Source organism: Lissotriton vulgaris, chromosome 2_1, assembly GCF_964263255.1.
Source record: "Lissotriton vulgaris chromosome 2_1, aLisVul1.2, whole genome shotgun sequence".
Taxonomy (NCBI): domain Eukaryota; kingdom Metazoa; phylum Chordata; class Amphibia; order Caudata; family Salamandridae; genus Lissotriton; species Lissotriton vulgaris.
This window is the reverse complement of record NC_141687.1, coordinates 1,644,174,408-1,644,198,318: the sequence shown is the minus strand read 5'-3', so window position 1 is coordinate 1,644,198,318 and position 23,911 is coordinate 1,644,174,408. Positions and strand designations below refer to the sequence as shown.

At 45.8% G+C, this 23,911-nt stretch overlaps 1 protein-coding gene across 1 annotated transcript in view; it reads right to left on the bottom strand.

The window, feature by feature from the left end:
- Window positions 1-6,784: 6,784 nt before the first annotated feature.
- The window catches only part of LOC147732999 (synapse-associated protein 1-like), a 108,035-nt gene continuing 90,908 nt past the window's right edge, over window positions 6,785-23,911 (bottom strand). The window contains exons 7-9 of the mRNA XM_086957541.1: window positions 14,123-14,181; window positions 13,342-13,480; window positions 6,785-10,171 (exon numbers count right to left, since the gene is read on the bottom strand). Coding sequence (XP_086813667.1) covers window positions 10,044-10,171; window positions 13,342-13,480; window positions 14,123-14,181 — 326 coding nt within the window. The 3' untranslated portion in view covers window positions 6,785-10,043. The remainder of the gene's footprint in view (window positions 10,172-13,341; window positions 13,481-14,122; window positions 14,182-23,911) is intronic.

Sequence of the window (23,911 nt, the reverse complement as noted above, 5' to 3'; positions counted from 1 at the left end):
GTGCAGGTATAGAGACCAGGATGCAAGAAAGCCGAACCCACTACACTAACCCGAAAAAGAAAGGAAAAAAGGACAAGAAAAGAGAAGGAAGAGAAGAGGCCATAGAACAAAAACAAAAACGAACACCCATCCCCACACCCCCCACCCTGCACCCCTGCTGATGACTACGGCCACCCCCCTAGCAGAGTGCCTGTCGCCCAATAATAGAACCCGAAATATAGAAGGGAGAGAGAAAGAACAGGCAAAAGACCCTACTTGTGAGGGAAATCGGAGGAGGGCATGTTACTACGGACTCCCGGTCTCCTTCCCCCGTCATGACTAACCCCGCCCCGGGCTCCGTTAGATCAAAAAAGACACAGTCCCGTTAAACCTATGCGACAGTGAGAGATCCAAATAATCTCAACCCTGGCCCCGTCTATCAAATGCACCAAAGTCATCAGTTAAAGAAAGCCATGTCCACGAAGCCGAAAAAGGTGCCGCAATTCTCAATATGGATGATTGGTGACAATGACGCCCCTCCCCGTCTCCGAAGCCAAGTTGTAGTCCATCCGCCATCTTGAGAGACCGACAGGGGAGGGGAGTCAACAAGGTCCAAAACAGCAAAGGATAAAAAGTAGACAATTCCAGAATGGGGATATCTTGCAAGTGTACCAGGGGATACACAATCGGGGGTTTCAACGGCTCCATAGGGCGATCGGGAACAGCACAGTCAGGTAGATCTGGTATAGTAGGAGCAAACAGCGCTTCCAGCGCCGGGTCAAGACAAGTCTCCGAGAAAGATATTAAAATGCAGGCTGATTGCCGGGGCGTGGGTATCAAGTCAGGGTCCGCTCTCAGAACTGTGAGGCCATCAGTCGCAGACAACAAACTGCAAGTCCGAACTGCAATGGTTCCCCTGAGTGCCATGAGTGCCTCCAGCACCGTTCGCAATGACGGGCCAGGTCTAGCCTGCTCCGCTATCTGCATTTCTTCCTCCAGCATGGTAGTGTCCACGGAGTGGCGCCTTCTCCGGGGCAAAATTAGACGGAGCAGGAGTAAGCCATGAGGGACTGAAGTTTAGCAAACAATCGTACGCAGCGAGGCACCGACCCGGGGGGATCGAAGATCGATTGCCGAACCCCCTGGTCAGGGCCCCCGCGACACATCACCGTGCGTCACTCGTCTCCTCACCTACTATTGAAACACCAGGCAGTTGGCAGTAGCATACCAATCAAAAGTCTGAATGTTCCAGAGAGCGGACCCTACCACAGTCGGCAGTCCGTTGTTCAACTCGGACCCGGCAGAGCCTGCACTCGAGACCCCGGCGTCCCCGCTGGGTTAGGCCTCACACAACCATCGACGTATCTCCGCTCCACGGCTGCAGAGAAACTCCGGGACTGCACCACCGGAAAGCAGGTCAGATCACACACACGGATCCGGTGCGGGAAATCAGGATAGTCAGCAGGATAACAGACCGAAAGACGGAGGTCGGCGGAGCCGGGGGACTATGCGGCCATCTTGGTTGGTGACGTAGCTCCTCCCCCTTTCTGTACCACTCTTGCCTTTTTCTGCACCTCTTGCCTCGTTCTGCACCACTCTTGCCCCTTTGTGCACCTCTCTTGCCCCCTTCTGCACCTTCCTTGCCTTTCTGCCACTCACTCTTCTTTCTGCACCTTTCTTGCCTCTTTCTACACCTATTGCCTCTTTCTGCGCATTTCTCTTGCCGATTCCTGCACCTCTTGCCCCTTTCTGCACAACTTTTGCCTCTTTCTGTACCTCTCTTGCCTTTTTCTGCACCTCTCTTGCCACTTTCTGCTCCTTTCTTGCCTTTTTCTGCCCCTCTCTTGCCTCTTTTCTGCACCTCTTGCCTCTTTCCGCACCTCTCTTTCTGCACCTCTCGCTTATTTATGCACATTTCTTCCTCTTTCTGCACCTCTCTTGCCTCTTTCTGCACCCTTCTTGCCTCTTTCTACACCTCTTGCCTCTTTCTACACCTCTCTTGCCTCTTTCTGCACTTCCCTTGCCTCATTCTGCACCTTCCTTGCCTCTTTCTGTAGCTCACTCTTCTTTGTGCACCTCTCTTGCCTCTTTCTGCACCTTTCTTGCCTTTTTATGCACTTCTCTTGCCTGTATTTGGCCCTCTCGCCTTGCTTCTTTCTGCACTTTTCTTGCCTCTTTCTGTACTTCTCTTGCTTCTTTCTGCACTTCCCTTGCTTCGTTCAGTGCCTTTCTTTCTCTCGCTGCACGTCTTACCTATCTAGTTGTAGTTAGAAATTAGCATTTAAAAAACCTTAGAAATTCACCGGAAAAAGCACAGGTTTCGGGGCGTTAAAGTTAGTCTGACATTTCACTTGTACAAACCAGAGAAATTCAGCCGTTATAGTTACCTGAGCTAACTATAACTCACGCCCCTGTAATGCACTACTGATGATGTCACATATTACATCACTCATGACATGGTCAGTGACATCACAAATGACATCAGGATATCTGTTACACAAGCAATTGGGCATAGAGGCCAGATTGCATGCCACTTGACTATTTCCATCAGAAACACAGATCTGCTGTTCTCCGATACTAAGTCCTAAATGAGAGCACTGTTGTAATCCAGGTTAACAAGTGATAAAAGAATCATTCAGAGCCAGTTGTAAGTTTCTACACTGGCTACAGGCACAAGCCCATCAATAACTGTTCCACACCAAACACATATGTACACAAAATTGTATGTATTACATTGGTATATATGTGTGTATATATGTGTGACGAGCATTAACCACGTGGATGGCCTTAAGGCTGTCAAACATTTTTTGCATAATAGACCATTGTAGTGTCATGCACACAACACAATGATTACTGATATGATCGAACTGTGTCTTTGCAATAATTATTTTATGTTTGACAAAATGTGCTTCCAACAAACAAGAGGGGTGGCAATGGGTTCCTGCTTCTCCCCCAGCTATGCCTGTTTGCATATGGGGCTGTGGGAGAGGCAGGTACTCGGGGGCCAATACTCAGAGGTTATGCTCAATCATGTGATTTGTATTTACAGATACATAGATGATCCGTTTATGATATGGAGAGGGGAAGAAAGTGAAGTGAAGGCATTTGTTGAGAATCTCAATATTAACTCCCTCAACCTCCATTTCACATTTAACATCAGTGATACCACAGTCAACTTTCTAGATGTGGAAGTGTTTATTAGTCACCAAACCATTCAGACTAGGCTGCATAGAAAAGCCACTGCAGGAAATACACTTTTGCATGCATCAAGTCACCATCCCGCCATCTAATAAACAGCATCCCCTACGGGGAGATGCTACGCATTAACAGAATATGCAGTAGGCAGGAGGATGTGACAAAGGAACAAGCAGCATGCCGTCTCCGTTTTCTGGCAAGAGGCTATGATGACAAGGTTATTAGAGCAGCCATGAAACGTACGGAAACACTCCCCAGGGACGAAGCCTTAATAACTAAAGCTATGAGGCTAAACACCCAACCAGTGCCTAGTGAAAACCCAATCCGCCTAATAGCTACATATAACAAGCAACATCGTGCTATTAGGAGTATTATGACCAAACACTGGCCATTAATCCAAAATGACTCAACGTTAAAAATGGGGTCTACAACTGCACCCACCATTACTTACTGAAAGGCGGGTTCAATGGAAAATAGCTTGGTGACTAGCAGTCGAGAGGTCATAGTAAAATCTGACTGGTTAAATAGTAGAAAAGGTTTCTAGAAGTATGTATGTATGTATGTATTGGCATTTATATAGCGCACTACTTACCCGTAGGGTCCCAAGGCGCTTCGACCGCTGCGAAACCCTTCCTGGCTTCCCTGAGAGATGGTCCCTTAATGGGTATCTCCAGGGTGAGACCAGGCATCCCCGGCGGTCTGGTGGGGCCGTTAGTGAAGATGAGGCAAGCTAATGCCCAGAGTTGCCGAGTGTGATCGCTGATCAGAGTGGGCACCGAGGCGAGAGAATTATCGAGTCCGCTGACCCTGGTCCAGAAACCTGCCGCGCCGGGAATCAAACCCTGGTCCCGGGCCGTCCTCTGCTCTCGGGTCTGCCGCCTCTAACCAGTGAGCCACACTACTTTGCAGGTGCCTCACCTGCAAAGCCTGTAAACATGGGACTAATAAAAAGTCATATGTTTCTCCATTTTCTGATAAACCCATTCTCATCAAGAAATATTTAACATGCAAGACTGAATTTGCAATCTATGTTTTGGAGTGTCCCTGTGGTTTAAGGTACATTGGCAGCACTAAACTTCCAGCCCATCAGAGAGTACTACAGCATATGAGGGCAATCACTAATTGTGATGAAGCGTACCCGGTCGCTAGACACTTCAATGATTGCCATAAGAGAGACCGTAATCCTTTACAATATTATGTAATAGATGCAGTAATGCCCTTGCGTAGGGGTGGTGACAGGGAAGGGATCCTCAGAAAACTAGAAACATACTACATCTTAAACCTCGATAGTAAACATCCTAGAGGTTTAAACGCTTGGGAGGATCTGCACACTTGTCTGTGAATAGTGAGGTTGTCACGTACTCCCTTGTCACCTTGCATATTGCTTCATGCGCATTATGAATTGGTCTTTCAATATACAATTACAGTTAAATCTTGATGATACAGTTTCAGTTTAGTTTTTCAAGTTCACAGAATGGTTTTTAATGTAAAAATCATTTTATTCATAGCACTTAAGTAATTTTTTTTATATGTAACATATATTTTTAATATGCATTTTATACTATTGAAATGCTTTTTAATAGTGGAATAGCATATTTTTGCACATTTATTATTTTGCACAGGTTTTATGCACTTTGATTATGCACAGTTTTGCACATTACCATGGACCATAAATATTTTTTTACATTTAGGTTTTACAAATGCGTCATCTTCCATTGTGGTTTTAATTGTAACAGTGCTGCTAGCAGATCAAATGTTTTAGACGCAAATTAACAAAAATGTATTTTTTCTTTTTGCCTAAAATTTTAATTGTATTTTACAATTATTATGAAAATTAATCAAAGTCAGACATGTCATTATCAATTGAGAATTTATTAACAAAGTCGTGACATGCTATTTGAGCTGTAATGATTTTCTGGTTTTAATTCTCCTGATTTTATGAATGATTTTAAACATATCGTTTGTAAACTGATTATCAAGTGTTTTGTTAGGTCATACAGTATTTTACTGTATATCTTCTTTTAAACCTTGAACTTGCACTGATTAAACATAGTATTTCATCTATGTTCATGATGACGCTATTGATGGTAATAGGCATTTGCACTTTAAATCTGTAAAAAGCACACCAAAGCGCGTCATGTGATCAAGGGCCAGGGAGGCCCGAAACGCGTCATGGCTAGGTGCGGGGGTTTGAGCACTCAATAAACAAAATTGCACCTTGATTTTGGGTCCGCAGTCGTCTTTTAACAACGTTGTGGAGTTCGACTTTTCTGATATTGATATATATATATATATATATATATATATATATATATATATATATATATATATAGTTCCAGCCCATTATTTATAATGCTGCTTCATTGGTATTGCCACCTTTTTTGCAAATATGAAATATTAAGAGAAAAGCTATAATTACAATATTTATAGAATGGCTCCACTGTCTTTAAGGCTGGAGCATATATTTCTCACATGGGGCGCCATTCACACGGGACAAAAACTCTTAACTTGCATCACTACTGCCCCAACTTTAGATCACAGACAGCGAGATGTACAACAAAAGTTTCTTGCAAATTTGAGAAAAAAACAAAAACTTGAAAATGTATCTGCAGGATCTGCTGATGTGCAATATACTCCACAAACCCCTCAGTTTTTTTCTTTCTGGGAAAGTTCATCGTTGCTGCCTTGTTTTCAGATTAGCACCGGTACCAAACGTATGCTTCACACATGCCTCAACAAGAACTGGCAGAAGAGAGAGTGCATCAAACACACCCTGTGCACCCAGTAAATACGAAGGTAAGCACTACAGAGATTATCATAAAGTGTTAGGCACAGCATAGAGCACTCACCCTATAAATTACAGCAGAATTCAATTTATAATAATAAAAGATAACAACTGGCAGGTGTGAGATGAGAGACATTACCAACTCCTCGGCCTGCTTGCAGAGCGTTTCACTTCACCATAAGGACTTGGTGGCCGAGTACCCCATTATCACTGCATACGGATGGGTTGAATCAAGGCTTTTACAACCTCAGATCTTTTAACTTGATTGTTTAACTCCATCTCAGATGCTTTATCCATGCACTCCTCACAGGCGAACTCCCATCAAGGTAAGCGGACAGTACCAGCACTCATGTTTATAGCACACAGATTTTCATATTTTCTTTTGGCAATTTATTATTTTCTCTTCTTGCACACGCTTCTTCTTTTAACGAGTCTCCACTGTAGTAATCCAGGTTACCAAGTGATACAAGAATCAGGCAGAGGCACGTGTAGGTTTCTGCAATTTACTTCGTGTATCAGGTCCCAGGCCAGGTGATTGTCTCCTGGTAGATTGGCCCTTGTAAATTTAGTAGATTAAAGTGGGTAAAGGTCCATTACAACAATATGTTTTTTTGAGGATTACAGGCAAAAGCCCACCAGGAGCTAGATGCAACTTGCTCAGCCTGTAGGTTTACTATGCTAGGACTGACAGTCACTGCTGGAACGAAAGACTGACATCATACTGTCCGCGTAGTAGCCCATTCACTCAGGAAATTAGGAGCAGGGTTGGTAGCTGGAATAAAAATGCCCTACTTATTCAGTTACAAGAGTAAGAAGTCACAAAAAATCTGTACACTTGATTTTTATTTTCATGTAGAAAAAAATGACAGTACAGAGAAGCAAACATCTTACATACAGTACAATACAGTATTAAAATATTACAGGATCCTCGGTAGGCTCTTGTGCTACATTTTAACATGTTCGACAAAGCAACAGTAATACTGAGAAATGGAGGGACAGGGATATGAAACACGCAGTGTCTGTCTTGCACTCACAAGGTGAAGTGATTCGCCACTCACAGTCTGCCTTAGTGAATTTTTGTTGCCAATTATCATGGTTGTTTGTGAGATGAAAATGCCTCCCTACATAGGCTGATGAGTTCACCCTGTACAACAGCCTTTGTACTTGGAGTTTGATCTACCTCTCATTCCAACTAGAAGGGTAGGGGCTGCTTTGATTCTAGACAGCCTGTTAAAAGTATGGAGTAGACAAGTGCACAATGATCCAGGATTAATTAACTGTGTTTATGTAGAGCTGTGCCTCAATGCACCATGGGCTTCAGAGTGGCGAAGCTGAACAGACTTTAAACAAAACTGTGGTTGTCTGGACGCAACACTGGGTAACAAGAATAAGAAAAGAATGAATTTTGAGGAGCTAATACTAGATGGCAACAGCATGTACAAAATCTTTCAACTTTGTACACCCAAAACTACATGACAGGAGTATGCATAGCGTTTCATTCTGTAACAGACAAGAGAGGCAAATCGAGGGGTTTACAAGAGAATAAGAGCACATCTTCATGGAACTATGGAGTGTTGTAGCTGGTGGGCAGGTACACAGCACAGGCTGCATAAATGACCTCAGCCAAGAAAACAGAAGTAAGGAAACTGATGTGACTAACAGTTTAATTTCCACAGACATGCATTGTAAGAGCTTGAGGGTCCTGAGTCGCCATGCTGGTTCACACAACCTGCATATGACCAATAATGAAGGATAAAAGGCCAGGAAACTTTCAGTTTGGGCTTTTATGTTTTTACTGATTTTCTTACTCTTAAAAAGGGCCACTTAAAGCAACAATTTCAGACTTTGCCGTAACATACAGCAACTCAATAGTTTTATGCATGTGGCTCAATAAGGTGGAACTCCAATTTCCAGAGTGTATCTCCTCAAAAATAAAAACCCTAAAAATTCATATTCCAGATGCAAGAATTACAATGGTTACAGATAGTGGACATCACTGTCCTATGGACCGTGGCACTATTCTACCGCCTAACACCCACCCCACCCTTGTTACCTCAATGAGTGCTTGTACAGCTCTCGCTTTCTGGTTTGGCGTGGTTCATGATAAACCAGCCTGTGAAATTAAGATTACTATAAGAAAAGTCATGCTGGTAAGCATGCATGGGCACTGGGGATTTCTGTACATAGGACAAGCAACAAGGTCTTCATTTGGTCGAGTTGTAGAATGCTTGTGCCAAAAAACGCCATTGACAGAAAAGATCTGAAGCGATCTAGAACAGTTTCTTTTGTTAAAGTAGACCATAGTTGTTATTTCCTTTCATCTTTCTGCATTTCAAGTCATAAAGCAGGTGGATCTCACCTGCTTGCCACCATCAAGACAAGCACCATATTGGAGGTCATGAGTTATGTCCCGAGATACAATAGTTCTGAGACTTCAGTGGTTCTGGTCAGATTAAACAAAAAGCACACACCTTGCTTCCCCCCACACTTCACTGTTCAAAATTCCTGCAGTCCCAGGACTGATACCATAGGTTATATGACAATAACACAAAGTGTACAGGAGTAATCCTCAAATGGTCAGATGAACACTACATGACAGGAGAGTGCACAGGAGGAGATTTAAACCACAATCCGAAAATCTTTCATAAAGCACGATGGCCTCTACTAGGTCCTCCAACACTCATTGGGAGAAAGATAAGGGGCAAAAAGTCTGTTTCTAAAATAAAATAATCCTGGGTGGAAATAAGCGTTGACCAGTTATATATGGATTGTAATGGATCAATTTAGCATCATGTGGATTTTTGGAAATATTTCGATCTACTGCGAAGAAGCTTCAAGCTGCACATTGAAAGTGGTTTCAGTAAGTACATGTTTTAACCTCAATAATTTCTCGTTTCCAACTCCTTGTTCTTCATGGTCGTACCATACAAGACCATATTTTCTTCATGGTCATCCCATACAAAACCATATTTTCTACCAAGGGTTTGAATGCACAAGTGCACATAGCTGTATGAATCAACTGGTGATCCTTACAGCATCTTTCAATGCCCTGAATGTTTCAACTGGTAAAATGCATTATTCAAAATATGAATTATTGATCTTCTATATGGACATAGAGGTGCCACTGCCCCAGGCAGGGCATGTTTCACCGACACTCTGGTACTTAATTTAGGTCATAATGTCGACGATTGCAGGTATAACTGCTCATCTCCCTCCTCCTATCAGGAGATGCGCCTACAGTTCGGAAGAACACCACCTATATCAACCTCAAGAGGCTACCAGGCAATGGGTTGGATAGCTGTCTGGCATGGATGACCACAGCTCACAAATTGCCTTTCAGCCAAAGGAGGGTTGCTGCAACGTGTTTCTGCTAAAGATTCCAAACTAATGTATATCAGTGTGGTACTAATACAAAGTGGACAGTCAGTATTCAACACTAACCAAGATCCTGGGAAAATTAGGCAGACAAGGAAATAACGGCACCAAGTGCCTGGCAATGGATGGGACAGAGATGCAGTGATACCTAGCTGTAGCAGAGGGCCGAAAATCTTCCAGTCACCTATAGAGTGCAGCTGCTGTATGTTCTAATAATGCAGGAAGATGAAATGAACTATAAAGTGGAGTGGGACCAGGATAACTGATCACCAAAAGCAGACAGTTTCAAATTCCCAACCACAATGATCAATCACTACAAACTTGCTCGCAGAGCACACCCACCAGTCAGAGGGAAACCTATGTCTCCGAGAATGGACACAAACTCCTCCCTACACCAAAAATAGGTTGGAAAATGTCATGCATAGGAAACCGTGTTCGATAAACTCCTCAGCCACCAATCGCATGGAATTTAATTGATCACAAATCATGCCCCTCCATAGTGGTTCGTGCCACTGGTTCATTGCCTGAAAGTCTGGGGCCCTTTGTGCAGTTTTGTGACAAGCGAGTTGTAGGAAAGGAGGTACAAGGTGTCATGCAGAGCAAGCTGGCCTCCATCAACAAGTATGTGCCACTGGATACAGGTATAGCTCAGGCTGGCTGGCCCAGTCCTACGCTCGAGATGCCAGGTACCACAGTGGAGGCTACTTGGTCAGAGTTTCTCTTGGAGCATATCCTCTATCTCCTTCTCCCAGGCTTCGTTCACCTTCCCGCCGTCCTCCAGGGTCCCAAACTCCTGGAGTTCCCGTTGCAGTTCCTTCTCCCACTCAGGCAAATCCTCTGTAGACAGACATCAAAATGAGAATAAAGGATTTCACTCCTAGTGCAAGAAAACACATAAACCCACCATATGCCCTGCTCGATATTGTTTGTGCGTTTGCTTACTCTGGTGACAGAAGCCCTCCTCTCACGAATAAAGGAGCCAGCGTCATGGACTCCCAGAACCCCCTTTCCTAAACACACGGAGCACAATGCTCCCATATAGAACCCGAAAATAGAGCCTTTGAACCCTGCATGCCAGGGGATGGCCAACAGGGCTACTCTACACCTGTCAAAGCATAACAGTTTGATTTTATATAACATTTAACACTAAACATTGGCCATTTACAAGACACACACATTTACATTTGAAGTTCTGCATTTAATAGTTGTTCCCATTATTAATTTAATAGTACTCAATTTATTGACATCTAGAGAACTAAATGTTCCCTTGGCATTGTCAATATTTGAACTCCTAAACGACAACTCATAATAGAAGTCAGCAGTGCGCAATCAGGTCAATGAGTCACCTCGCAGGAAATATGGCTCCAGCAGAACTAATCTTGTAGTTCCCAGCAAGTGCAAGGGCAAAATCCCTTTACATGCTAGATATTTTGCAAGCAATAGGATCTTTAAACATGCAAGGCCTAATATGCACCCTTTTAAGCACTTGCAGAGGAGCAACAGGACTTCATCCCCTCCCTGCAGCCACTGTTCATTGTTGCTGTCGATTTCAACGTCATATGCTTTCTCCAGAACTTTTAGATTTTAGCTCCATACTATTCTCACAATTATCTCTCGGTCTCTCCTTCCCAGTCACCAAACCATCCTCTTTCCTCCTGTTACAAGCACCTCACTGGTTCCCCATTACCACTTTATGCGAGTAGTAGCGCTTCAATCCTCCCCCTTTTTTAGCACCCTAATTGTTGTCCCTAGCTCCCTGAAGAGCTAGTCTCTCAGTGGTCACATTTTGTTTTTCAGCTACAGGTCAGCTTTGTATGGCTGGTTCATATATGTACTCAGGATCCGTGTATCTGCTAACTTCTCCAGCCTTGTTGAAGGCAATGCTCATGCTCACTTGCTTTGTCTTACATTTCAAATGCTTGCAGGTGCCCCACTCCCGCTATTCTTTTTCCATTAGTGGATACACAATTTGAAACATCTTCCCATCCAATGACTATTTTGCTCTACACCCTGCGCCTTCAAGATCATTACCCCCTAAAACCACCTCCTTCACTAGCCCCAACTCACATTTCTTTCCCTCCGTCTCATGATCGGTCTATTCACATATGTACATTTGCTAAGTACAGATCTTTGATTAACATGCTGCACCACCAGGAGTACTAGTCAGGTGCTGCATCCCTCACTCTCACTCTGGTGTCAGCAGCGAAGGTTCTAAGAGACTGGGCCACTGTCACATGAAGCTTGCCCGTGACAATCACCCAAAAACAGATTTGGGTACATTTTGTGTCTGCGAGATTGTTTTCTTACCTACAATGTGACCGACCAGGTGTGGAACCTCTGCAACCTGGACAGAGATAAACACTCTGGTTTAGTAGCCGTGTCTTCACTACACTAAGCTGAACCAGTAAGCTCAGGGCCTAATATGAAAGGGAGTCACAGATGTTAGGTTATCCGTCTCCTTTATGTGCTATCAGCAACATAAACAATAAGTGTCACAGGGATAATCTCAAAACAGTTGCTTGGCTCTAAGATATTATAAAAAAAATATTTGGCAACCCCCCAGTGGGATTTAAAATCAGATTATCACTCCTAATCAAGGTTAGGGGCAATTTTTCTTTTAAAATCATTTTCTTTTCTATGATTGAAGGGTCACTGCCTCCTTCCCCCATTTTAATCCAATGTCTCCAAGCTTTATTTTGCTTCATCGAGCAAAGCATCCCTTGCTCCTTTTGCCCCATTTATTTTTTTTAATAAATCAATCATTGACCCTCCTTACTGTCAGAACGTAGCCTTACACTACCAAGGAACACACTTTCTCTGGTGATTATTCTAAGCTTCTTTGCCCAGCAGAGCTATATGAATTTTTCTTGGTTTGGTTCTTGCTTTTAAGTAGTAGGTCAGTCCTTTCCAAACTTTTTAGAACCACTAGCCACGTTTTAGAACAACAAACTTTTGTGAGTCTCCTAGCATTAACAGACATGTGCCGGGAGATTTGTTTTGTAGCTAAAGCATCATGTGGCAACGCACTGTCATTTACAAACAGCACACTTTCCATTGAAATGGGCACTACATTTGCACCGACATACAGTTTTACTGATAAAACTATACTGCACGCAAACGATAATGGGTGGAAATCGGGATTCAGTGACCATTTATCATTTGTGCACCAAGTAAAGTATATTGATTTTTTTTTTATCCTATTAAAATCTTGGTTTCCATCAGACTTCAGAATTGCACAAAAATGTGCTTAATTTCTTTTTGTTTTCCTAACTACTGAATGTGTATAGTTCATTTAAATTGTTAGGCGTTTCTAAACTGACATCATACAGCGTATAATTCACTTTACTTTTCTTTCTCTGACTGCAAAGTGAGAAGAATTTTTAAGTGCCAATCTTCATGTTAAAAAAATAAGGAGCAATTTGTCAGAAGACATAGCCTGACATTTGACCTCTGTCTTTCAAAAGCAGCAAATGTAAAAAGAAAAATACAGAATTTAAAGGCATCTTTATGTATTGGTTCTACTTTCACGACTCACCAAAAATTGGTAGCGACCCAACAAGGTAATACGATAGTGCATGGGCCCGATATTACCCTCAAAGCCTTCAAGTAAAACAGTGGCTGTTCAATATTGAATTAAGATTAACTGGCATAAAGAAGAGAGAAGGCCAGGTGCAGGCCAAGTGTGCATCCTTGTCCTACACAATTCTTCTTGGCTTTTAACAGAAGACACTCTCAAGCCTGGCATGGTCAGTATTTCTGCTACCACCTTCTCCATAGTAAGGTCACTTCCTGTCGAGACAATGCCCATATGAAGCACTAGCGAGTTGTAGCTACCGGATATTCTTCCTCCCCTTCAGGCCCTGGTGGAGTTGCTGCTCCATGTAGCCACCTTTACCAGCCCACTTACTTTGCACTGCTTATACCAAGTCTATGTTTGGTCTTTATAAATCAATCAAGGCTCTGCAATTGCACCCTATGGTACTCTATACCCCTTCTCGGATACCCACCGTCCTCCGAAAAGGCAGCATCGTCCAGCCTGCCCATACCCAGCTGCTCCATGCCCTGGGAGATGTCCTCGCTGCTTAGGGATGATAGGATATAGGCATCACTCACAAACTCACTGACAGGGGGGCTGGCAGAATCATCCTGCAAAAAGAAAATAGGGAATTCAAAATGGTGTTTGTTCTCTCTAATTGGTGACCTGTGGCCATTTATCTTAGTTGAATTGCCCCACGGTTTCCGTTATCATGGACTTAAGGCGCATCTCAACAATATGTCCAATAACTAAAGACTTGGGGTTCAAGTGGACCCCCATATGGGATCAGCACTTCCTCCAAGAGTCAGGAATACCCTAAGAGGGAGGTAGTGCTGCCCAAGTTAGAAATTCTAGTGATTAAAATACCAATGCTTGGCAATCCTTATTGAAAAGGCAATCCAGCACACCCGACTTAGCTGCCTGTGTAAGCCTGCTGGCATGAAGTTCATTTTATTGACTGTCAGTATTCTCATAGCATTGATTTAACATACCACCCCACATCTGTAAGTGTGCATACCTTTGTGTAAACATCCTGAATAGCCTGCGATTGGCTACTCAGTAATTAGACCACACATATTAAACTGGAAGCAGGTGCCAAGCGACTGGCAACACTCACAGTTGCTCAGTTGAGCTCATATCCAGAGCTTCACCTTGCTTTCACACTTCAATACTTCCAAGCGCAAACGTAGTCTTGATGATATAAGACAGCCCAAGCTACTGCATCTTTGCATAGAGAAGATAAGAGGTCTCACCTCTAATGCACTGTCACGACTTTCAATTGGAATCGGTGTTGTCCTTGATGAACACGAACCTAAAACGAGGCAAGTGACAGGGTAAGAAATTTCACCTCAGCCCAGGTTTTGAATTAAAGAAATAAGTTAACTGTGTATTTAGTTTGTTGTGATTGATACGTTTTGGAGTTTGTGCTCTTGAAAACGTGTGTGTGTGTGGAGTAAGGGGAAGTGAGGGATGTGGGTTGTGGTGGCATGTATATCTACTTACAAGCAGTCATTAACAACTCTATTGCATGCTTTGTATCTGCATACGAAACTGAGGCTGTGCATTTGCAAGTGGTCTTAAGGTTTTGTGAGTACTAATAAAATTAATCCAATAATAAAGCTCCTCATCTCTTAACAAGTCCATTTACAAAAGGTGCAAGCTAATATCAAGAAGCAAAACCATTATTCACATTTTGGAGAGCTATTAGATGTCTTGACCTATTCTTTACCTTTCCCTTTAAATCACTTAAGTTTGTATCGTCCCAGAGTCTAGTCATCTTGACAACTACTTACAGTCTGAAATGGGAGTGGGCAGACAGGTGGAGGAGGTATACATATATATATTCTTTTACAAATCTACATGTACTTAACATAATCTATGGCAGAACCTCCACCCTGAGCCCCCTGCCCATCTCCCCATCCTGTCTCCTCTTTGCTGGGAGCATGCAGCCGAAGTCTTCCAAGGCACCTGTGTAAGAAAAGCATATTCTCCTTATAATTACCTGACCTTTGTTGCAAAAACTGGGATATGTATTAAAATGAAGAAATGTGTCAGGACAGTGAACCGAAAACCAGGTTGTTTGGTCACCCTGCCTATGAAGTTGAATAATACGAACATCAGGGAAATGCTGCTTCTGTACAAACACCTTTCAATTCAGAAAAGCAAGATTACAAGATGGTCAAGAAGGGAAACTGTGGGTTAAAAAGCGAATCTGGGGCATTGAGTCCGACAATGGTGACTGGGCGCTTTTCAATGTCAAAGGATTAAAGTGCATTCAGGACGCTGAGATAAAAGCACACGCCCGCAAATTACCTATTCTCGTTATGAACATTTTTCAGAGGAGAACAGACCACAAAACCTCTGTGCCTCATCGCATTTTTGTAGAATATCTAAGAGACATGCTGAAATCAGACAAATGCCCCATAAAACACCTTATTATAATGTACAGCTACTCTGTGTTGCTTTCCATGCCATAGAGCTTGGTCCATTTCTTTATCCGATGGAGGTATGACTTTATGGTGATTTGGAAGGAATCAAAGCGTACTCCCACTGATGCCCCTATTGAAAGAGGGATCTTTTGCTAGTTAGGAGCGGCCTGTTGCAAGGTACATGCCTGTTTTTTTGTACCTGATGTGTGGCTCACAGGTCTGATCTGACTGAACGTGCTCAGAAACCAAACACACGTGTTATCTTCGGTTTCAGGTGACCTAAGGGTTAGAGGTTGAGTGAGTGTGTGTCCTGAATTATATCTCCTCCCCAGTGCCTGTAGCTCAGTCTTTACCAATAGCAATGAGGAAAAACATTTGTAATTTATAAAGGTTGTCACTAACAAATTGCAGGACTGTGTACGTTTTGGTTAGATTGTTGTGGAAAACAAACATGATGTGCTTGACCTGATGAGACTGTGCTATCCGTTTGAGTGTCAGTGTTAGAGAGGCTCCCAGACATTCAAGGAAAAGGAAACCATAGCTCTGTTTGTCCTTTCTGTCCAACACGCACACCCAAAAACATTTGCAAAGCCCCAGGTCTCGCATTTGCAAGAGTTTAAGCTACTGGCATTTACAATGTCAATAGCTCAAACTCTTGTAAATGCAAGACCTATGGCATTGCAAAGAACCGCCATTGTCCCGGCTGCTTGGAAAGTGAAAGCCAGCATGGCACGATGAATGTAAGGTTTCAAATGAAGACAAGATGGTACTAAGGGAGGACTAACAAGTCAATTAAGGAATCAGAAGCCAGCATTTACAAAGGACGACACAAGACAATGAAAAATATGGACGGAGAGTAGGACTGAGCTTTAAAACCCTAAGTTAATACTGCATGCCTCGCAGAGCAGCACATGCGCTGCCCAGACTCGACCTAAAAATTCCACCACAGTTAGAGCTGTTCTTCCTGTGCTACTAGACCAATTTTTAATGATGAGGTGCCAGGCAGTTGGTTGTGCGTGTTAACACCGTAGAAAGCTTGAGTTTAATGAATTAGTGTAACAAAAGAATCAAAGCACTTGCAACAGGAGAGTAGGGAGTGGAATTTTATAAAACTGGGGTAATCCCTGCATTTTAAAGCACTTATTTCTAATGTAGTGGTAAGTCAAAAACATACAGTATGGTATCATGAGGATTTCTTTATAGTGAGCACATTACCCCATCTGAATTGTGTTGTGCTTGAAAAGGGGCAACAATTAACATGATAAACAGCTCGTGGCAGTAACACCTTTCAACAACATGTGTTCTCACAAAATTGAATCACCTCTGCATGTGAAGTGTTGGTAGTTGCAAACAAATATGGCGTATTTAGAAAACCGACAATGATATACAAGTATCATATAGCCTTGGATTACATTACAGAAGGTAATGCAAATGCTACTTACCAGTATGCATCTGTTCTTGGCATGTAGGGCTGCTGACATTCATATCTGTGCATAGATCGCCGCCTAGTGTTGGGTCCGGATGATTGCACATTGTTGTCCTGGAAGAGTCTTCGAAGTATCACGAGATAGGTGGCTCCTCCCCTGGACTACAGTGCGCATGGGCATCGCTTCCATCCCCAGATTGTTTTTAGCCATTGTGGCCGAGATGGAGTGAACTATGTGAGTGATGACCATGCTCTGAGCATATACATGAATACTGCAGCTGCTACAGGCGCCGGGGAGGAGGGTGGGCGATATGAATGTCAGCAGCCCTACATGCCAAGAACAGATGCATACTGGTAAGTAGCATTTGCAGTTCGAGGCATGTGGGCTGCTGAATTCATATCTGTGCATAGAATACATAGCAGTCCCCCCATTATCGGCGGCCGCCCGTGCCAGCTGCAGCAGTTTGGAAAAGTGTCTTGAGAACAGCCTGACCTACAGCTGCCTGCTGTTTAGAGTGCACGTCTACACAGTATTGTTTAGTAAATGTATGTGTGGTAGACCATGTGGCTGCTCTACATATATCCTCTAAGGGAATGTTCCCAAGGAAAGCCATAGAGGCCCCCAACTTTCTGGTGGAGTGGGCTCTTGGTGGAATTGTAAGAGTGCGTTTAGCCTTAGCGTAACAGATCTGAATACATTTCACGATCCACCTAGCGATACCAGCCTTGGAAATAGCGTTACCCTTGTGGTGTGATGCAAAGGCAACGAAAAGCTGCTTAGTCTTTCTAAAATCCTTGGTCCTGTCAATGTAATACATTAGGGCCGTTTTAACGTCAAGGGTGTGGAGCATCCGCTCCGCCAGCGACTCAGGATTTTGAAAAAACACCGGCAACTCGATTGTTTGGTTTATGTGGAATTGAGACACAACCTTGGGTAGAAATTTAGGGTTAGTGCGGAGCACCACCCTGTTAGCATGGACTTGGAAAAAAGGCTCTTGGATGGTGAGGGCCTGCAACTCGCTAACCCTCCGTAGCGATGTAATTGCTACTAAGAAAGCCACTTTCCAAGTCAGAAACTGAAGCTCACAAGAGTGTAGTGGCTCAAAAGGAGGACCCATCAGCCTTGTAAGAACCACATTGAGGTTCCATTCTGGAGATGGTGGTGTCCGTGGTGGAATGACCCTTTTGAGTCCTTCCAGAAATGCCTTGATAGCAGGCACCTTGAAAAGTGAAAGGTGTTGTCTATTCTGGAGGTATGCGGCCATCGCAGACAGGTGAATGCGGATGGAAGTTTACGCCAAATTGCATTGGTACAGATGGAACAGGTAACAGATGATGTTCTGAATGGAAGCATCCAGCGGGTTAATGTCGTGGTTCGCACAATAAACGACAAACCGCTTCCATTTAGCCGCATAACATGCTCTAGTAGTGGGCTTTCTTGCCTCCCGAATGATGTCCATGCAATCCGGGGGAAGATTGAGGTAGCCAAACTCTAGGACTTCAGGAGCCAGATCGCCAGGTTGAGCTGTTGCGGATCTGGGTGCTGAATGTCGCCATGGCTCTGCGTCAGAAGGCTGGGTGTGAGATGAAGCCTTTGATGTGGTACCACGGAAAGTTCCAGAAATGTGGTGTACCATGGTTGGCGAGCCCACGTTGGAGCAACCAGGATGAGAGTCATCAAGTGCTGCCTGAGCTTGCGCGCCACCAGCGGTATCAGAGGTGCTGGGGGAAAAGCGTACGAAAATCTGCCTGACCAGTTCATCCATATCGCATTGCCCTGCGATTGCGGGTGTGGGAACCTGGCGGCGAAGCTTTGGCATTTTGCGTTCTCCCTTGTGGCGAACAGGTCTATCTCTGGATGACCCCACCTTTGGAAGTACGGTTGGAGTACCGATGGATGTATCTCCCACTCGTGCATTTGGTGGCTGTGCCTGCTGAGCAGGTCCGCCATCTGATTGTCTTTGCCTGGGAGATGTTCTGCCATTAGGAAAATGTTCCTCTGAATGGCCCACTTCCACATGCTCTGAGCCAGATGAGACAGCTGCGGAGAGTGTGTGTCCCCCTGTTTCTGAATGTAGTACATGGCCGTCATGTTGTCCGTCCGGACCAACACGACCTTGTTGCACAGATGTACTTTGAATGCCTTTAAGGCCATGAAGATTGCGATCAGTTCCAATACATTGATGTGCATCTTCCTTTGCTGTAGTGTCCATAGTCCCTGCATTGTGTAGTGGAGTACATGCGCTCCTCATCCCTGGAGAGAAGCGTCCGTCGTCAGGATAATCTGTGGCACAGGCTCTTGGAACGGTCGGCCCTTGCAAAGGTTTTGTGGATTCCACCAATGCAGAGAGTTGTACGCCCGACCACTCACCAACACTAGGTCTGTTAGTTGCCCGTGAGCCTGAGTCCACTGACGTGCTAGGCACTCCTGAAGCGGACGCATATGTAACCTCGCGTGCGGGACAATGGAGATGCAGGAGGCCATCATGCCTATCAACTGCATGAACACCTTCGCTGGAAGCGAGTGCTGAGGTCTGAATCTCTGGATCAGCGTCTGAATACTGGTGACTCTCACTGAATTTGGCTGCGCAGTGGCCGCCAGAGTGTTTATTGTCGCGCCCAGATACTGCCGTATGTGGGCGGGCTGGAGATGGGATTTTGGGTAATTCAGTGAGAATCCCAGATCGTGCAGGAGATGAATGGTGCGGGACACGTGGTCGGCGCACTGTTCCGACTTTGCCTGAATGAGCCAGTCGTCCAGATAGGGGTAGACGTGGATGTTTTGACGTCTTAGATGCGCCGCCACGGTCGCCAGGCACTTCGTAAAGACCCTTGGTGCTGTGGTGACCCCAAAAGGCAGAACCCTGAACTGGTAGTGCTGGTCTTGAATGGTGAACCTTAGGTACTTCCTGTGTGAAGGATGCAGGGGAATGTGAAAGTATGCATCCTTGAGATCCAGAGTAGCCAGGAAGTCCCCCTGCCGAAGCAGAGGGAGAACCTGCTGCAACGTGAGCATATGGAAATGTTCTGACAGAATGTACCAGTTGAGGGGCCTGAGGTCCAGGATGGGCCTGAGGGATCAGTCCTTTTTGGGGATTAGAAAGTACAGAGAGTAAACCCCTGTTCCCCTTTCTTGCAGTGGAACGAGCTCTATTGCCCCTTTTTGCAGCATGACTTGGACTTCCTGCTGCAACAAGTGCAAGTGCTCGCCGGACATAGGACGGTTTCTTGGAGGTATGTTTGGTGGAGTGGAAGTGAGTTCCAGACAATAACCGTATTGGATAAGAGATTTGACCCACCTGTCCGTGGTGATGGATTTCCACGCGGGCAGGAATTGCTGGAGTCTCCCCCCGACAGGTGTTGTGTGGTCGGGGGGCAGCGACAAGGCGTCACTGTTTGCTGGCGGTGGAGGACCTGGAGCTGTTATTTTCACGTCCTCTGCCTTGGACGTTGTTGCCCCGGTAACCACCTCTACCCTTGTTGGTGTATGAGGATTGGGTGTTGCTTTTATAGTATTGCGTGGATTGTGATGCCTGACCCCTTGAGGTGCCTCTGTTATTGGAGCGGCGAAAGGAACCACCCCGAAACTGCTGGGACTGTAGGGCACCCATAGACTTAGCAGTGTCCGTGTCTTTTTTCATCTTTTCAAGGGTTGCATCCACTTCTGGCCCAAACAGGTGGTCTGGATTAACTGTTTGGTTTAAGATGGTAGTCTGAATGTCTGGTTTAAAGCCTGATATTCTAAGCCATGCATGCCTACGCAGTAGCACGCTAGTGTTTATAGCTCTGGAGGCGGTATCAGCCACGTCCAGTGCGCACTTAATTGAAGCATTGGTGATAAGCTTCCCCTCCTGAATCAACATTTCAGCTCCCTCCTTGTACTGATCAGGTAAGTGCTGTAGAAGGGTTTCTAGGGTGTCATAGTGTGCCCTATCGTAGCGTGCAAGTAGGGCTTGCGTGTTTGAAATGCGCCAAATATTAGCTGCCTGTGCAGCAATACGTTTCCCTGAGGCTTCAAAGACCTTCGATTCTTTGTCTGGGGGAGGAGCATCACCCGTGGTCTGTGAGTTTGCCCGCTTACGTGCGTTGGAGACAACCAAAGAGTCCAGTGGCAACTGTCCCTTGATGTACGTTGGATCAGTGGGCGCTGCCTTGTATTTTTTGTCAATACGAGGATTGATGACTCTTGCCCGGGTGGGCTCCCTGAAAACCTCAGGCGCATGCTTTAGCACTCCTTTGAGCATTGGCAATGTCTTGACAGTCTTTTCAGCCACCGAGAAAGTGTATAACAGAAAATCGACATCCACTGGGTCCGCATGGAGGTCGACATGATTGGCCGCAGCTCTCTCAATTAGAGCGTTGAAGGCTGCAGAGTCCTCTGTTGGGGAAGTTTTTGCAGCAAAAAGCTGCGGCTCGTGTCCTGACTGAGGGTCCTCAGGGTCGCCTCCAGCAGACCATGGCTCATTGACATCCTCCGGATCCGAGCACGCTGGATAATTGTACTCCTCCTCCTCGTCCCCGTCACCCTCCCCAGCGTTAGAGTGAGTGGGTGAGAGCTCCAGACCTTGTGGAGATGCAGGCTCCACAGGGGCAGATGCACCCGCAGAGTCCAACTTCTTTTTAAGTGGAATATGAAAATGCTCCAACACAGGCTCCGGGGTGATCTTCCTTTTAAGGAGATAGAGCTTGCCTGTGTTGGCGTCGATGACAACCTCTCGACGCTCCTCGTCCGCTAGTGGTTGGTGCCGTGGCTTCGGCACTACCAAGGATGCTTTAGGCGTAGACACCAGCTTCAAGGGCACCCCGGCCCCATGTTTCGGAGCGAAAGCCTTCGGCGCCGTCTTTGGCGGCGACCAACGGCGCAGTCTTCGGAGCCGACACAGCACCTCCCTTGGCTTTGTCGACCGGGATCGGTGCAGCCAGAGACTTGGGGTCGTCCTGACGCTTCTTCGAGGCTTTCTTAGGGTCATCGACCTTCTTGGCGTCGACGCGGCCCTTCAGAGCGTCGACCAGCTTCGGCGCCGACGCAGCCGCGTCGGGCGTTTTCGCCTTCGGCTTCGACCCGGGGGTCTTCGGGTCGGCCATTTTGGCGTGGCTCTTGATCTCGGCGGCCATTTTGGATTTCTTCGGCGCCGAGGCCTCTGGAGCCTTTGATCCCACCAGTGCGACTTGCACTTTCGGTTTCGATACAGATGGTGCCGGCCCCGATGGCTTCACTTTCGGTTTCTGTACCGGGAGTGGCGCATCACCAATGTCCGTGGCCGGGCCCGGAGGCGGGGCCGTGGGACGAGTATTGAGGTCTTGGGTAAGGCCCAAAGGCGATCCCTCGACCTGGGCCTTATGCTGGGGTTCGGCCCCGGAGTCAGTATGAGGAAGCTCTTCTTCCGAGCTATCCTCCACGGTGGCAATGGCCCCGTCGTCGTCCCCTACCTCCTCGACGACTTCCTCGAACTCTTCATCTCCCGCGTCGTAGTTTTCGTCCTCCGACGCCGGGTTAGAGTCCGAAACATTTAGGATGGTGTCGACTTCAACATCTTCTACAAAGATGTTGGCTGGTGGGGGTGCCGATAACTGGGCCTGCAGTCTTACGGCCCGACGTAGCTTGAGAGTCTTCTTCGACCGGAACTTGGAGCAGGCCATACACCTGGCCTCGTCGTGGTCCGGCGACAAGCATCTGTTGCACACTGGGTGCACGTCGAGGTGTGAATACTTTGAGGCACACACTGGGCACCTCTTAAATGGAGTTCGTTCCATGTTGAAGTAGTCTGGAGCGTCGTGTAGGCCCGTCCGCGCTGACAGCACGCGGAAGGGCAGCAAGTGTTCGGAGCCGATGAATAAACCAACCCGAACGATAGACAATACCGACGCGAGTCCTAAAGACCTTTTGGTCTCAAGTAAGGAAAGTTAAACAACTATCGATTCCGACAGAGGGAACCGAAACACATCCGAACCCAATGGCGGAAAAAAACAATCTGGGGATGGAGGCGATGCCCATGCGCACTGTAGTCCAGGGGAGGAGCCACCTATCTCGTGATACTTCGAAGACTCTTCCAGGACAACAATGTGCAATCATCCGGACCCAACACTAGGCGGCGATCTATGCACAGATATGAATTCAGCAGCCCACATGCCTCGAACAAGTACACTTCAGCATTGAGAGATTAGAGGCCTCCTTTGCACTTACAACTCTGCTTAAATGTTTTGAAATATTTTTAAATGTCGAAAGGTAGCAACACCTTTTTAGGTTGCACCTGCCAGGTGGCACAAACTGTCTTGCTGAAAAAGACACGTTATGCTTACCAAGAAAATACACAGACTTTTCAGACGCCCATTGTTTACCAATGGTTGGCTTTAGTCTCGTTCTTATTTGCTTGATCTCTAAGGGATAGCTTTCCTTGTTTCAGCCTGTTCATATTGTGTTTGTCTCTCTCCTGGAGCACAGCGTCTTTACCATCTCTTTGGGTGACTTCTATGCTCCCTCTGCTTGCTTTTACTGATATTCTTTTTATTTAAGCAGAACACGTTTTTTTCAGCTGCCCCCCCCCCCCTTGTGTGTCATGTCTGTCCTTGTCTGCTCTCTCTCTTTCTCCACTTGCACTCCTGCTGCTCTCTCTGGCCCTTGTGCTTCTTCTCCTCCTTGTGTATACACTTTGCTCTCTTTTTACTGTGTTCTTTCTCTTGTATTGCTTCTCCCCCACTCCCTGGCCTCCATGTTGCTCCCCCCCAGCGCCTTCTGTGTTGCTTTGGCATTGCTGGGAGCAAGGTGTGTAATGTTCAGGGGCAGCCCCTCCGTTTGATCGGAGAAGAGTCGTCCCACTAAATTGCCCCAGAGACGAAAAAAAAATGGTAATGAATTTATTACCATTTTATTTTCCGTCAATCCATCCTAGACAGAGTGTCAAGATGGGGCAAGGCCTGTTGAGTGGCAACAGTGGTGGGCTGCCTGACTGCACTACTTTATAGTGCGCATGTCCCTTTGGCCGGCCGTCTTGCGATGGCCAGCCTCACATGCGCATTATAAACATCTCAAAGCGGCTGCCTAGAAAGACGGGCTGAGCACCTACACAGGCCTCTACTGGCCTCGGGAGAAGCAGAGGAAGCCGCTCCCTCAAATACTCTGCTCTCATGCAGCGCCAGGATTGGTTAAGCCCAGCTGGTCGTGATGTGACGTCAGGAGAAGAAGACGA